A 15,209-nucleotide genomic window follows, 5' to 3' on the forward strand; every position below is an offset into this window, starting at 1 on the left:
GAAGAGTTTTTTCCATGTGAATATTTAATGACATGCAGTACACCCTAGTATATGCTTTGGCCTTAAAATGAATTAGAGTTGATGGAAAATATACATGTTGGCGTTCTGCAAGCCTACAGTAAGTTTCAGTAATATCCATCAAAAACTCGAAAGAAAAGAGTTCTGCGAGCTGCAGTTTCTTAGGGCTTAAATGATCAGCGGTGAATTAAAATTGCACGTGACAGGTATTACAACTATAATGAAATTATCTTATATCGAGTTTCATCACATTCCGTCAGAAGATTTGCGAAACTTTTGTGTATGCCTATCATGCCGATTTTAAATGCAATGTTATTCGCGGTTTCGGAGTTGCGACTTGCAGGCTCGGAAGTCTTAAAACGTGCTTTTCGGATTTCTTACGAAATCTACCAAAAAGTTAGGTTAGGGAATCGTATCACTATTCCCAACGACCTGAGGATAACCACGAAACTATCGGGCAGTGTAGCCTGGGAAGAATGTGAGTGCTAACAACTAGAATACGTATGAAAAAACGCCTAAATATGTTTTTTTAATAATCTGATTATATAACTATCGAACCTCAATAGTTTAACATACGCTGTACTGTAATACAGTCATTAATAGTGGTAAATGTAGATGTATACAAAAAGCCCTTTTCAAGAAAATGTTTGTCAATATTGTGATACGCAGCCGTGGTGCGTTTCTTAATTTCGTTGGCAACCTTGTGGTCAGTAGTTTGTTTATGGTGAAGATTTGTGTACCAAAAACGACGATATAAGGCTGGCTAAAATTGTCAAAATTTCGTGCAGCTGGTTTTTTAATTACTGCTGTGAATTTTTGTTGGATTCAGTCTGAAGTATAGTGAAATGTTTTATATCACGACGAAGTCAGCAACATGAAGAATATTTGCTTAGTACGGCAGGATGAGAAAGCAGGGGAATTAAACATTGCCCTGGGAGAGGTTACCATTGGAAGGGGCCCTCTTATTGGTGTAAGTAGAACAGATTCGGTAAATGTACAGAACACTGTTGGTGTTTCCCGAAGCTAAAGCTAACCTAACGTAATAAAACAAATTTAAACACAACTAGTAAGAAGTACCATGAGATCAGAAACCGATCTGGAATGGGATGTGATGAGGTACCAATTGTATATTCTACATTGCAACCAACAAATTCCATACTTACCTCTGTGAAGAAAACTTTGTTTGAAGTTTATTTCAGTGTAAATGTATGAGACATAATTACACATATGTTTTTGCATGCACTGTTACTTGTGCCCATGCTCAGCTTTTGGTAGTCTTGAGCTATCCTATAGTCTGACAGTCAGTGCTTGCTCCCACAAAGACAGAGCACCAATATCACCTATAGCAGTAGTGTGACATAATGATAGAAGAGTGTTTTACATTGTTCGCCTGGTAGTAATTCCCCATTTCAGCACATTGTTTATGTGATGATCTCAGTTGTGCCTTTGAATTCCTGTGTTCATTCAAGAAATAACAAGGAATGTTAGATCACTGTGGCATGTGTGGCAATAGTTTGAGGTTTGGATTGAATTTAACATGCTTTTGATGTATACATACTTATATAATTTTGTTACTGAAGTTACCAGGTAAGTAGCTGTTTTCTGAATGAATAGTGGCTCAACATGCAAAATTGACATTATTCAGAGAATGGATGTTTGAGTAATATTGTTTGTGTCCTGCATTTAATATTCTGTGTGTTATTTCATATTCAAAATTAAGAATATGTAGATTTGTTCCAGTGCACTGATAAAAGGGTGTCCCGTCAGCATGCTCGAATGAAGTTGTCTGAGGAGGGCGATGTGATCCTTGAGGCAGTAAGTACTGAATGATGGATAGTTGTGTGTTATTATTGCCAGATATGACTTCATGTTCCCAGGAACCTGATGGTGGTAACTTATTTCTGGCTAATGACCATTTGTCTAAACAAGAAATTCCTATCCTTGTATGGAAGTCAAAGGTTCAATACCATATTCATAAGATCCTGCCACCTGTCCCAATCCAGAGCCAAATGAATCTGGTCCACATTCTCTGGCGCTGTCCCATAAGATTCGTTTTATGTTATCTACCCATCTCTGTAGAGGTCTCTCTTCCCATCACTCTCTCCAACTAAAATTTTGGAAACATTTCTTGTTTCCCTCATGGATGCAAACACCCTCAATCTGTGTTCTTTCAGTAATGTGAGAGACCAAGTTTCACACCCATATATATATATATATATATATTTCTTTCTCTTTCCAGATTCATACCAATCCTTTCTTTTATATAAAAGGAGAGAAGCCACCTGTTGAAGTTAGCAAAGGTGATTTTATAATCATTAATGATGGTGATGAGTTTACACTTCTGCCAGACAGCTATCGGTACCGTATTATTATACGCTCCGAAACTGGAAGTGACCAGAATGGCCACGTTGAAGCCGAACAGAGTACGACTGAAGCACAAGGCACACGCCAAAATCACAAAAGACATTTACCAGCATGGATGTTAAACCTCACTAAAGATGGCTTATGTAATAATAACATCAAAATGCCAAGTTCCTCAAAAGTCTCTACAAGTCGACGAAAGAGGGAAGATGTCATAAAACATGAGAACGCAGTTCAAAAGAAAGTAAAAGTGGACTCAGAGGACAGTTCTGGATCAGAAAAGAATAAGAGGTTAATCGGTAACGATAGTAGTCTTGATCGTGATGTGTCAGAAAGTAAATGGGAACCTCAGCAGACAAAATTTCATGAAATGAGTGATGATGAGGATGGTGGTACTACTGATGGGCAGAAAGTGGAAGCAGAGACTGGAGGACCCATTGAGGACGAACCAAACACTACAACCCAGACAAGTGATTCAAGCGTCAGTGTCACGCAACATGAGACAGCAAAAGTACAAAAGAAGAAGTGCGTATATGGAGCAAAATGTTACAGGTAACGTTCATATTGAGTTATGAAAAAAATAAACACACTTATCACACAAGTTGTCCTTGTATGTTAAGACATTATATTTTTAGTACAGTGTCTTTGATGATGACTGGTAAAGCCCTCATCTCCCTGTGCAGAATGAATTGTACACTTATGAAATCCTGGATGATTTTCCTTCAAAATATTTGTAATAAAATTTCAAACCAGTGGCCAACTGTAGTGTATCTACAGCTGAAGCTACTGAGCTGGTTTCTTTCACTTCAACACCTTTGTAATGTAAGCATTCTAAGTAATTAGTGCTGTTAATATAAATTTTATCTTTATTATTAGAAAAAATCCACAACATCACGATGAATTCAGCCATCCTGGAGATCCAGATTATGATGATGACCTCCCAGAATGTCCGTACGGTATAACATGTTACCGCAAGAACAAGCAACACAGGCTTGACTTCAAACACTCTACAAGACCATGCAGGGCAAAAAGGCCACAGACCAGTAAGCTTTACTTCTTTAGTGCATACTAACCACTTGCCATTTCTCTAAAAGCCTTCCACCTATGTTGGTCAAATCACTGCTGCAAAGGAGAACCAGATGTCACTGTTGATGAAACATGTAATTTCATGGTGATTATAATTGTAATGGGTCACAATGATTGGGACACCACAAAGGAGAACTAATCAAAAGCTGTGTCCTTTATAATCCATTGTACTTCAGTTCCACTTAGAAATCATTACAGAACAGAGCAGTTTGATTACAAATCTGTCCTCCCTGTGAAAACTAACACGTGTCTCATGTTATCATGATTGAGTAGAACAAGTTGATAATGGATGGACACAGCACTGGTTGTACTCACAGGAAGGTCTGAACACTGTGCCTCCACCCCCTTCCATACCCATACACACATAAAATACAAACTAATAAGACTTCTAAATGCATTTAACTCAAATTATTACTTTCTGTTCTGCAGAAAACCAAAACTCTGACAATGAGGATGATGATGATGATGATTATGATGACCCATTCCTAAATGATGCAAGTTCAGATGACTACCAGCCTACAGGTAGTGGGTCGGACATTTCAGATAGAACAAGCTCAGGAGATGAGGAATCGGATGCCAGGAGGATGATGAAGGAAGCTAAGACATTTATAAGAAAGAAAAAATGAACATGATCTCCATGTGCACACCTGTTTTCAAAAAGTGTAAATTGCGACTGTGAATTGTTCTTTTTTACTTGTTTAAAATTTTCGTTTTCTGTGGAGCAGTGCTTAGGCAAGAGAGCCGGCTGGCAAGATGATGTACAGAGGTTGCTGTTGGCGCGCTTGATCACAAAACTGCCAATTAATCAAGAAATTACTTTAAAAGCTCCTGAAAATGAGGCAAGATGATCAATAATCAGACTAGGAGGAGGTCTACAGGACACTGTGTTAATCGTGTTTGCCAGTACTGTAGGGAGAAACTACACCCCATGGTTATCAGAGGATTGTACGGCAAGAGGACATATGAGGTACTCACTAGCCTAGCAATTTTGAGTTTTATAGTAAGTAATGGAGGTAAGTGTCCACTGACACACACAAACAAGCCAGTGGTTACTAAGCATATTAGTCTAATAGTGTGTGTGTTAGATCTGTTAGTCTGGCTATGGTGATTGGTAATGCAGCAAGTTGAGAAGACTGAAGTGTTATGGCCAGATCTGGAACATCCCTTCAGATATAAATAATGTAAACTCTTCCTTGGGCCTGTTATCCAAAGAACACAGAGTAACAGTTGACTGTAAGGTAATGAAGATCATGAAATTATACTGGATTATATCAAAAAGTTTCATATAGGTGATAGGACCAAAAATATATCCTGCAGACTCACTGCTGTGAAAACCTCAAATCCTACACCAAAAATATAATTCTGCAGGGATGAAGTTCATTTGACTGGTATGATGGAATTATTGAATTAGCAACTGTCAGTTACATTTATATACCAACCACTTTAATAAACATTCTTTTATTGTTTCTACACACATAATTTAATCTTAGGAATAAATTTAAATCACCTTGTTCAATGTGTATGGAAGGTTTCAGCATCCTCCTCCTAACCATAAATCAATTTCCATTCAGTACACTGGGAAGAAAAAGTAAAAAAATTCTTAAAGAAGTTAGTAACAATGAAAATTGTTCTTTGTACTTTCAAACAATATTTCAGTAAGGATAATGCAAACATAACTTCCTGATTTTGCTAATAGAATCCTTCGTCTTCCTCGAGGAAGTTGCCCTGTGTTCCGCTGATAACGTCTGCTAACATGTGTTTTGGAATCTCGGAGCCTCGAACATGAATTGTGTAACAGGCTACCTCCATCTTGCTTAGACTCTGGCGCAGTGTCGCAAGTTTCCGAGACATCTCCTTCAGTCCTGTACAGTTGACACCCAAGAATCCACTATAAATCTCCCTCACAAATGTGCAGGTCTGATAGCAACCTTCTATGTTTCCTGATCCCAGGTTGTTGATACATTTCCGCATCAGCTCTCCTGTTAAATCTGCTACTCCCAAGATGTAATCCACTGGTGATACGTAAGTTTTAAATGAGCCATCTTCATCATTACTGCTGGCAGAGCAAGTGGCTATGGCCTTCTCTTCAGTTGTAGCTACACTCTCATCTTCACTAGGTACGTCACTGTTTCTATAGTTAAGGTCTTGTTGAATCATAGTCCAGCTCTGAAGGCTGTTGTTCATAAGATAATCGCGGAATGTAACTGCTTCGACGTATTCCTGCAAACCTGCCACATATAAATTGTGATTACTATAACTAATGGAACATGTATCTAATGTGTGCGACTTATTGAACTGTGTAGACTCCCCTGTTAACAGTTCCTGTACTACAATTTCACTCACCAGCTGTATATGCTTTTATATACTGATAAGGATCTTCTCCCTTTAGTTCTTTGGCTATAGCCTTGAAATGTGTGTTCACAAGCTGCGTCAGGCGCGATGATGCTTCTGCCAGGATAGCATCTCTTTTGCTTTCCCTGCAAAAAATCACTCTCTGGTATAAGAAGGCAGTACTTAAAAATAGTAGATAATGTGCAGTGAGGTGCAAGTTTATAGCACAGGCACAGATTGAAATAAGAATAGGAAGCTGAAATTTTTCTTTGTTATGAGTATATTCTACCTGCAGATAGAGGAAGCAAGAAAATTACCTGCATAATCCAAAATTTTGTACCAAAGTCCTAAGAATGTCAAATTGCAATCACTCAGAGTAGGCGTAACAACTCCACTATTACTTTAGACAAACCTGCTGTATCCTTGTTCAGGGCTGAAGTCGCACTCCGAATATGGAGACAGCATGTTTCTCTGAATCACCAGTGTCTACCAATGAGTCTACATAGCATCACAGACCTGAAGAATGATGATGTCTTGACTGCCAAGAGAACCTCGAAACTCCATTGAATAATTTTCATCTCAAGGTTCTCTTCTGCTGACTTCCTTAAGTGAACTCTTAAATAATATTAAAAAAACCTAACCTCCATAAAGTAACAAGGTTTAGGATGCTGCTGTCCCCTTACCGATCCAGCGTGTGGAGCAGAAAGATGATTCTCTTGCTCTCAATAGTGACGTCTCGACTCAGCTTGACGATTCTTTCAAATTTATCGTGCTTAAAGTCCAGTTCAGAAGCATACTGTTGGAAACTCTTTATTACTGGTGAAGAGGTATCAGTTGTCTCAAGAAACTCTTGTGCTTTGTCTCCAACACCATGTTTGTTTCTTCCTCCATGATACCCATTATGTTTTCTATCTGATCGACCCCTTCGACCATGTCCTGAACAGTGAACATCATTACACAATAACTTTTTAGGTTATAAATAATACACAAGTTACATTGAACTCGCTTAAGCTGTACATACTTAATGGTTTTTAGTATATGAGTTGGTATATAGAAGAATTTGTAGGTTAATCCTGATTACCTCTTTCTTGGTATGGCATTTGACCGTACACAGTCCTTAAGTAGACCTTCCTATCCCCAATCACATGGGAAAGATGACCACTAGTAGATTTAAATATTTAACTGTGCTGATGTGAATAATAAATTTGGTCTTTTGAGCCGACAAAATAAACCTTTGTTCTATAACAAGGGTTGGCAATACATCCCATCCCGTCCGTATTTATGCATGTAACGTCAATACATGTTGGTAATGCGTTCAAACACTATCGAAAAGAAAGAGTGTGAACAATCGAATTACTCACAGTTAATCTTTCGATTATCCCCATCGTTAATTATGTACGGAAGTGGTTGGATATCAGATTGTAGGATGAAGTTACATTCTCTATTGCGACACAAAATGACAGGGGATGTAAACTGACGTTACTGATAAAAACGACAACACATAAGGTTCACACTTTGTTACATAATCTTATCGTTGTAGGATTAGTATGTTTTTTGACAGGAAGACGTGGCGAAAAGACTGAAACATAAATATAAACTTGTGAACATACGACAATGTAACATAATGAGATAACAGGATTAGTAAGTTTCGTGTCGTATTAGCTCAGTGTTGCATCTTTACACACCGGAAGAGTTAGGCACATTACTTAAAATGGGTCTGTGTAAGTGCCCGAAGAGGAGAGTTACAAATCAGTTTTGTTTTGAACATCGTGTAAATGTTTGTGAACACTGCATGGTGACAAATCATCCGAAGGTAAATTTGTAATTCAAAATCATTTTATATTTAGCGAAATCGTTACTAATAAGTTGTATTCAGTTTGATGTTTCTGTGAGCTTAAGACATGCTTTCGCTTTCTTTTGCAGTGTATAGTTCAGTCGTATCTGCAATGGCTTCAAGATAGTGACTATAACCCAATTTGTGAACTATGCACGAAAGAGCTAGCGAATGAAGACTGTGTGCGACTAATTTGTTACCGTGAGTTTTGAACACATCTAACATTTAGAAGTATACCATATAAGTGCATTTCTTCAGCTTTGTGAACGTTGTAGTTATTGCAAGATTAGTTATTTATTCAGGTATATATATGCTTTACCTAAGTGAAAGTTTCCTACATTTATTTATTTAGTAACAGTTATGTAAAGATCAGTAATGATAAATATTGTGAATTATTTTGAACAGATGTGTACCATTGGGCATGTTTGGACCAATTTGCCCGGCAGCTTCCTCCCACCACAGCCCCAGCAGGGTATCTTTGCCCGTCTTGTAAACAGGGGCTTTTTCCTGCTAACAATCTAGTGTCCCCTGTTGCTGATGTGTTACTTGAGAAGCTGGCTGGAGTCAACTGGGCCCGCGCTGGACTTGGTCTTCCGTTGGTAAATTGCAGTTTATCTTTTGTTAAAAATGTCATCGGGGCTATGTACATACACAGCGACTAACATTGCCACCCAGAAATGTCATTTCCTGAGCAAGATTCATGTCCCTGCATTTTTGGGTATCAATATTAGCCGTGACAATGTAAACATTGTATTGTTACATTGTCAGTGATAGGTGAGTATAAATATTAATGGAATGATAACTTTCATATAAAAATTTAAGAACTCTGATAAAAATGTGCCCTAGTGTCATTTGTGTTTTCCATAAAAGTGATATGGAATGTTTCCATTGCTGTATGTATTGTATATTGTAACACAATGCACCTGGTTACAGGCAGAATGGGTGGCATTTCATTCCCTACAGGAATTTTTTTTACCACTGTGATGATCTGGCTGTTGTCCATGCTACCTCCTGTACAGTTGGTACCCTTGGGCTCTTTTACCAGTGCAAAGTGGCCAGAGAATGAAGCTATCCCCTCATCTCTGCCAAATACTAAGATTAATGCTTGAAGCTATACCTACACTTCCACATACATCTTAACATAGTTCTTGGACACAGGACCGATTTACCTTTACCATAACACAACATGACTACATGTCTGGCGTCATAATTTTTTGTTGTTGTTGATGAAAACTATTAAGAATAACTTACAACAATGAATGGGAATTGTGTAAATTCTTATGCCTAGTAAAGGGTCTTGTTGTTAAGATGACCTGTTTGTTGTTATTTCCGCCTGATTGCCCTTTAGTGAATTATTTCCTCTTTTATAGTTGAGCGAAGACCATGAGCGAAAGGCATCTGGGGAAAGCAGAAAGCTTGTCACAGACAATGTTTCTCCTGTTGTCTCGATCAGTGCTGAAGAGCTGGGGCCACCATTGGTGCCTCATTCTGAGGTTTCCAGTCAAAGACAGAGCACACCCAAACGCACTGCAGCTCTGAGTAGTTCTGTTCCGAGTAGTAGCGTAATGGATGGGACTCTTCACTCTGTGGTACACATGGAAGACAATGTGTCTGCGTTCAGTCGGGCAGAGAGTTTTCCTGCATCAGGTACGCTGCCATAAGCATTAGGTGCAAATTATCTCTACCCTGAGGAAGTTGTTCGCTTCTTGTTTGCATGTGCAGTCTCTTATCTTATTATAAAAATTTGTGATTAGTCGTTGTCGTCAAAAAATGATGTCATCAACAATGCCACCTTATATTTGTTTACTCGGCATTGTTGTGGAACACAACAATGCCGAGTACAACACAACAATGCCGAGTAAACAAATAATGCTTAGTACCAAGCCAGTCGCATTATCACTGCTCTACAAGCAGCACAGCGTCTCCGAACAGCGGCATTAGACTATTTAAGAAATGAAGAAAAGTGAAAAACGTTACCAACACCAACAAGGTAATCTGATACTAATAATAATATTCATCCAAGTCATACTGCTCATTCAAGGGTTAAAACACTTGAATAAGACACTAAATTAACCCCCCGAAGGGGGTTAGTTTAGTGTCTTATTCAAGATTTTAAAACGCAACCAACAAAAGGGGGAGTTAGTCAAGTGTTTTAACCCCCCCCATTCGGGGGTGGGGGTTAGTTTAGTGTCTTACTCAAGATTTGAAAATTCAATAATCCCCCCAAAGTCAGGTGTTTTAACCCCCATTCGGGGAGGGGGGTTAGTTTAGTTTCTTACCCCAGGGGTTAAAGCACTTGAATGAGACACTAAACTAAACCCCCCGAAGGGGGTTAGTTTAGTGTCTTACTCAAGATTTTAAAACGCAACCAACCCCCCCAGAATGGGGAGTTGGTCAATTGTTTTAACCCTCAATTCTCGGGGGTTAGTATAGTTTCTTACACAAGGTTGGTTGCGTTTTACAAACTTGACACCCCCCCCCCCCCCCCCATGAGCTCCGAAAGGAGCGCTCTGCTCTAGTGTCACTTAAATAAGGAATCATTTTTTTTCTTCATGTGAAAAGGGCGGCCAGTGGTTTCATTATTTGTGTTCTGTAGAATGTGAAACAACATGGAGGCTGTGAATTCTGTATCTGTTTTAAGGGAACAGCTAATGAAACAGTGGAGCTAGGCATATGAAATTTTGTATGGAGGTTGATCACAAATATTGCTTCAGATTTTCAACAACCATTCTGTTAAAATGTTAAGAATTACAAGATAGAAATGATGTGAGCATGTGTCAGACAAATGTAATAGAGTCACAGTTTGTATTAGTGCATACTAGATCTGTCACCCTGACAATATTAAAATTATAAATGTAATTTTTTTCTACTCCTTTGTTATTTTACCACCTAAGTCTGTCTTCCTTCATGAGGGATGCGTGTGTGCTGTTCACACAATTCTGCCCAATTTATTGACTAGGCTATGAGCTGCGTAATTGTGGTGTGATTCCCTCAGGAGTAAAGCAGCCAGGACATGGTCTATTAATGACTCATCTCAGTGTAATGGTGATTGTAAAAATATATGGAGCTATCCCATCTTAATAAAATCTTCGCGGGCAATGAGCCGCGTCAGCTGGCTACTGTAGTAAACCAACATTTCAGGAACCAACTCTGACCCCATCATCAGGGTTCTGATTGCCCGAGAAGATTTTATTAATTGTACTCGACGCGAAACTCTCCAATCCTGTATCCCATCTCACCTCCACATGGTGTGGTGCTTAATTAAGCATTGGAATGACTTTATCCTTATCTCCTTCAGAAGACACTAGAGTGATGTAGCACTTTTGCTACATGTTTGGTTTTTTTAAAAACTTCATGTTTTCTTTCAGGTCAACTTCCAAGACGTGTGTTCGAGGCATTGGATGACAGCAAAGATGTCTCATTTGATCACGATGAAAATAAATATAAACGGCGGTCAGCTGTGGAATGGTTTTCTCGGTGGTGGAAGTAAGTTTTCACATTCCACATTGTGCAGAATGAACTTTTTACTGTTTTCCATGTCATGTAAGCACATTTGTTCCAGGTCAATTTCGGGTCCACCTCGAGGCCGTAAGACTGGCGGTCACCTATACAGACGTTACTGGATGGCAGCTGTTCTCTTTGTCGTGGGCCTTTTGACGCTTGTCGTCGTATTTTCGTGGCTGGGCCGTTTATCTACCGCAGATGATCCAAGTTTTGATCCCCTTCAGAATCCTAACATTCGAATTGCTAAGCAGAAAGAATAATAGTATCTGGACGTCGCTCATGGTATGTACGATGCGGCGTGCCGAATGATCGGCGGTCTTTACATGTGAATGTACGCCTCGAACAGAGTTGCATATTCATTAAAATATCAGTTCATAAGAAACTAATCCTCCGTTGAGGAGGGTCTGTGTGTAAAGACTGAACAGATTTGTTCATAGTGGATCACCAAATATAATGTTGTCTGAAAACAGTTCTTGAGATTTCACAAGAAATCTGCTGATGCGTTGAGTGGATGGCAGGAGGGGGTGACGCACAGTATGTACCCAGCAGTACAACAGAAACTGAGTCACTCGTGTACACACACTCCACAATTTTACTATTGTTCAATCAACGCTAGTTTCTTGTCATGCCTCATAAACTGTATATTATTAGATATGTGGTCTGCAGTTTATAGCTACAATTTAAATGTGTAGATTGTGTTTTTCTGGTTTGTGACACAGTTTAGTCTTGTGAACAGTTTGTTCGATTTGAGGTTCTCATGGCGGAGAGTTGGAGATGGCTGTCTTCTGGGTTATAGTCTGGTGGAAGTTTAGCGATGTTTCACAAGTCCTTGTTCCCTCCATCGTCAGTTTAACTTCAACCAACTATACAGCACAGCATCCTAGATGACAGCCATCTTTCTGAGTGGTTACCACAGTTAGAGAACTGTGTTACATTCATCTTCAGGGTAATGTTGATAACAAAACTACACAGTATCACAAAATCAATAAGAATATGCTCCACATTTTGACCACAATGAAAGCTTCAGTGCCTAAGTATGTTCACATTTACTACCTGGGATGTTGTTTTAGCCGTAAATTGAGATGACGCATGAACAATATGCTTGAAGTAACCAGTTCCTGTTCATGGGTAAGTGTTGTGATGTGGATTGCTCTTTCTTACCAGTGTGTCTTATTCCAGATGAAATTCATCATTAAAGAACTTCATGTGAGGGGAAATGAAGAAAGTTGTTTCAAGCACAAATAAGTTCTCATAGACCAAGATATTCATGATCATATCTGTGGGTAAAGTTACAGGTCTACATCAGTGTTCCTCAGTTGGTGGGTCACAATCATATGGAATAAGAGATTTAATTTGAAAGCAAATGACAAACTGCTGTAGGGTCTCAAAGCTATCATGAGTGTGACCAGTCAAAAGTTCTGTGGGCAGTTTTGTTTTACAAAATACATGTTCCATATAATTTGTGCAAGTTATTTATGATTTTGTAACAGATGTGCAAAATTTGTTAAATTTTTAGTAAATAATTTTCAGAATTCTTAAGTGAAATTACAGAACACTTCATTTGCTGGGCATTTGAACATGTTGTTAACCAATATTTGTATGACCTTCATATGAATCAATAATAATTATTAAATTTTGTGGTGGTGTTAATTATGATTAACACCACCACAATTTTTTTTAATAGTGAATAGGTATGTATAGGTGACAGAAAGTTGCATGCATTGCTTCAGGGTGCAGATATGGAGGCCATAGTAAGATAATATGAACTGTATCAATTTATAAAAGTTTACTGTGTAATAAATAAATTTAAGTACATGCATGTTTGCAAAAATCCTACCACTGACCATATCCTAAGCCAGATTAGTCCAGTGTTCATCATATTTCTTCATATCCATTTTAATATTTTGCTCCAGTGAGTAAGCTACGGCACACGGAAACAGTCGGTCAAGACAGGACCTTGGCCAGACCAGCGGGGAGTAAGGTCAGGATTTGGCAAAGGCCTGAGAGCCAGTAGGAGAGGAGGGGCATGTTACAGGCCCTTGCCTGCTCCTGACATTACTCCCCGCTGGTTTGGTAAAGATTCTGCCTTGACTGACCAGTTCCAATATCTCAGACCGTTTTGACGCGTGTGGTTTACTCGTCGCCCTGTCGATGGAGGGAGCGATGGCATCCGAAACATTGGTAAACTTCTCCCGGGCTACATGGCACTACAACCCAGAAGACAGCTGTCTTTGTATTCATCTTCATGAAAACCTTAAATTCTACAATATCTTTATTCATCTATCTTCCCATGTGTGCTACATGTTCCATTATCTCATTCTTGTTAGTTTGACCAACTAAATTCATTCACTGCAGAGCTTGCAGTAATACAAGATGTGCTAGCAGCCAGTTTCTGGAGAACTTCCATTATTTGGAGTTTAAACTTTGCAGTTTTGTATCACATTTAGGCACCAGTATTTTTTCTGGAAGTGTAAGATGTCTGTTAGAATATATGTACAAGGTTTTGTCTGTATTACATATTACTTTTTCTCTAAAATGTTGAAAATACACAGCTTTGTTTTTTAGTTGCACTAATTTGTAGTTAGCATTGTCATGTTACAGAATAGCGATGGCTTCTCTTAGACATAAACAGATTGCAGAAGATTATGTCAGTGAGGTCTTGTTTGCAGATTTGGAGTCTTATTGTGAATGAAGGAACATAAATAGTCTGATTAAAGTAAAACATTTTAGAAATTTATTTACACAGTCTAGGCATTTGTACTGATAAATATTATGTAGTCAAAGAGTTAATAAGTGCTGAAGAGGACAAATTAAGATGCCACTCATTACAAAATTTTATCTGTTCTGCAATTTCCTCCCCAGTAGGTGTTAATATTTTTCTCAGTACCATATTCTTCACTGTTTTCAGTGTGGTAAGATTCAGGTTCTCGGTGACAAGTATCGAGAGGGTTGTCTCTTAAGATGTTGCATTGTGTAGTGTGGTAGATGGTGGCCGATATTTCAGAGTTGCAGTTAGGCAGTATACACCTCTGAAATGTCAAATTACATTAAACCAAATTAGGTAATGTCCGTAAGACAGACATCTTAATTTCCTGTTATTTGTCTGGGCAGGAGACTAAGTTTCAGACACACAAAACAGAATGTAAAATTGTATGTACTATTTTAATCTTTATACTTAACGGTTGTAGAAGCATGTTGTTTTATCTGCTGAAGAGGACAAACGAGCAAAGTCCGAAAATGGTGAATGGTGCACTCTTAGTTCCCCAGTCTGCATAGTTGCATAGATCACTGTTACATAAGCATATTGTAGTATTTTGTTTCGCCATATGCATGCAACCTTCTTTACGAACTGTGCCCAACTTGTCAGCCGGCCTTTGACAGCCACGATCAGTTAGAACAATATTATTCTTCCATATAACTTTTTTAACACAGTAGTGGCTCTGTTTATGTGGACATGATAATTGCATTGATAGTTTTTCTGCTTTTGTAGTAACTTTCCAGAATGTATGATCACAGAGTGGTGGAATGTCTGAAATGCTGTTGCTTTTACACTGATAGCACTTAAGATGCTTATCACTGGACACTGTAACCAGTTGTACAGAGTGACATGACACTGAGAGATATACCAAGATCACAAATTTCATCATCAAACTCATAACCACGTTGTTATTTCTCAAAAGATATAGTCTTAAAATCAAAACCAGCTTGTTGCAGTGTTCACCAACAGTATCTCCCTTCAGATTCGTTTCCATAACAACCGAAGGAAGTTTGTTACATTGTTGTAACAGTAACAATTGTTGTTTCTCGGCTCTACAACCCTGTAACACAATACAGTATTTTATATTTGGTCCAGTTTCCACAAGTCATTGAAAATATATATTTATAAATTCAAATAATGTTAATGAATTTTATAGTACAGTTTTTTCATTAATCAAAATTTAATAAGTGAAGGATTTAATGATTTTATATAATAATCGCTGTTGGTTGGCAGCCTGGTTCATCTTTGTTTAGTGTTACGGGATTTTGAACCTTATGGAATAATATTAATGAATGTGGTAACCGTTGCCTTCGTATT

General features: G+C 38.4%; 3 protein-coding genes and 1 long non-coding RNA gene across 10 annotated transcripts; 2 read left to right on the plus strand and 2 right to left on the minus strand.

Moving 5' to 3' along the window:
* The first annotated feature begins 79 nt into the window (after nt 1-79).
* Nucleotides 80-4,935, plus strand: LOC110826759 (aprataxin and PNK-like factor). 5 transcript variants are annotated; one of them, XM_022057725.2, is made up of 5 exons: nt 80-118; nt 1,759-1,833; nt 2,258-2,931; nt 3,256-3,422; nt 3,895-4,935. In XM_022057725.2, the coding sequence occupies exons 1-5, from the start codon at nt 95-97 to the stop codon at nt 4,089-4,091; spliced, it is 1,137 nt and encodes a 378-aa protein (XP_021913417.1). In that variant the 5' UTR covers nt 80-94; the 3' UTR covers nt 4,092-4,935. The 5 variants fall into 5 exon arrangements, with proteins under 5 accessions (XP_021913417.1, XP_021913419.1, XP_021913415.2 ...); XM_022057727.2 differs by lacking the exon at nt 80-118 and adding an exon at nt 264-496; XM_022057723.2 differs by lacking the exon at nt 80-118 and adding an exon at nt 512-988.
* On the minus strand, nt 4,887-7,084 carry Trax (Translin associated factor X). Its single transcript, XM_022057730.2, has 4 exons — nt 6,878-7,084; nt 6,480-6,732; nt 5,809-5,942; nt 4,887-5,693 (listed from the first exon to the last, which is right to left on the minus strand). The coding sequence occupies exons 1-4, from the start codon at nt 6,894-6,896 to the stop codon at nt 5,155-5,157; spliced, it is 945 nt and encodes a 314-aa protein (XP_021913422.1). The 5' UTR covers nt 6,897-7,084; the 3' UTR covers nt 4,887-5,154.
* A 92-nt stretch (nt 7,085-7,176) lies between these two features.
* On the plus strand, nt 7,177-12,947 carry LOC110826760 (zinc finger protein-like 1 homolog). Its single transcript, XM_022057728.2, has 7 exons — nt 7,177-7,609; nt 7,720-7,831; nt 8,036-8,229; nt 9,001-9,277; nt 10,999-11,116; nt 11,193-11,416; nt 12,314-12,947. Exons 1-6 carry the CDS (start codon nt 7,508-7,510, stop codon nt 11,392-11,394), a joined length of 1,005 nt encoding a protein of 334 aa, XP_021913420.2. The 5' UTR covers nt 7,177-7,507; the 3' UTR covers nt 11,395-11,416; nt 12,314-12,947.
* LOC110826762 (uncharacterized) lies at nt 11,323-15,208 on the minus strand. 3 transcript variants are annotated; one of them, XR_002542135.2, is made up of 3 exons: nt 14,315-14,914; nt 14,022-14,163; nt 11,323-13,341 (listed from the first exon to the last, which is right to left on the minus strand). It is a non-coding gene; the product is annotated as an uncharacterized LOC110826762 (long non-coding RNA). The 3 variants fall into 3 exon arrangements; XR_002542134.2 differs by lacking the exon at nt 11,323-13,341 and adding an exon at nt 13,389-13,596 and having other exon boundaries at nt 14,315-14,913; XR_002542133.2 differs by lacking the exon at nt 11,323-13,341 and having other exon boundaries at nt 13,846-14,163; nt 14,315-15,208.
* Nucleotide 15,209: the final 1 nt, after the last annotated feature.

Source organism: Zootermopsis nevadensis, unplaced genomic scaffold (assembly GCF_977971745.1).
Source record: "Zootermopsis nevadensis isolate Lab colony 2312 unplaced genomic scaffold, Znev_1.0 Znev_ptg000028l, whole genome shotgun sequence".
Taxonomy (NCBI): domain Eukaryota; kingdom Metazoa; phylum Arthropoda; class Insecta; order Blattodea; family Termopsidae; genus Zootermopsis; species Zootermopsis nevadensis.

Bases quoted from the DNA above. Each gene is read 5' to 3' on its own strand.
- LOC110826759 (XM_022057722.2), top strand. From the start codon at position 1,120: ATGGGATGTGATGAGGTACCAATTGTATATTCTACATTGCAACCAACA. The intron at 1,225-1,758 runs GTATGAGACATA...GATTTGTTCCAG, and splicing joins AAGTTTATTTCAGTGTAAAT to TGCACTGATAAAAGGGTGTC. The intron at 1,834-2,257 runs GTAAGTACTGAA...TTCTCTTTCCAG, and splicing joins GCGATGTGATCCTTGAGGCA to ATTCATACCAATCCTTTCTT.
- Trax (XM_022057730.2), bottom strand. The intron at 5,943-6,479 runs GTAAGGGGACAG...GATTTTTTGCAG, and splicing joins CTGCTCCACACGCTGGATCG to GGAAAGCAAAAGAGATGCTA. The intron at 5,694-5,808 runs GTGAGTGAAATT...TATATGTGGCAG, and splicing joins TATAAAAGCATATACAGCTG to GTTTGCAGGAATACGTCGAA.
- LOC110826760 (XM_022057728.2), top strand. From the start codon at position 7,508: ATGGGTCTGTGTAAGTGCCCGAAGAGGAGAGTTACAAATCAGTTTTGT. The intron at 7,832-8,035 runs GTGAGTTTTGAA...TATTTTGAACAG, and splicing joins TGTGCGACTAATTTGTTACC to ATGTGTACCATTGGGCATGT. The intron at 8,230-9,000 runs GTAAATTGCAGT...CCTCTTTTATAG, and splicing joins CTGGACTTGGTCTTCCGTTG to TTGAGCGAAGACCATGAGCG.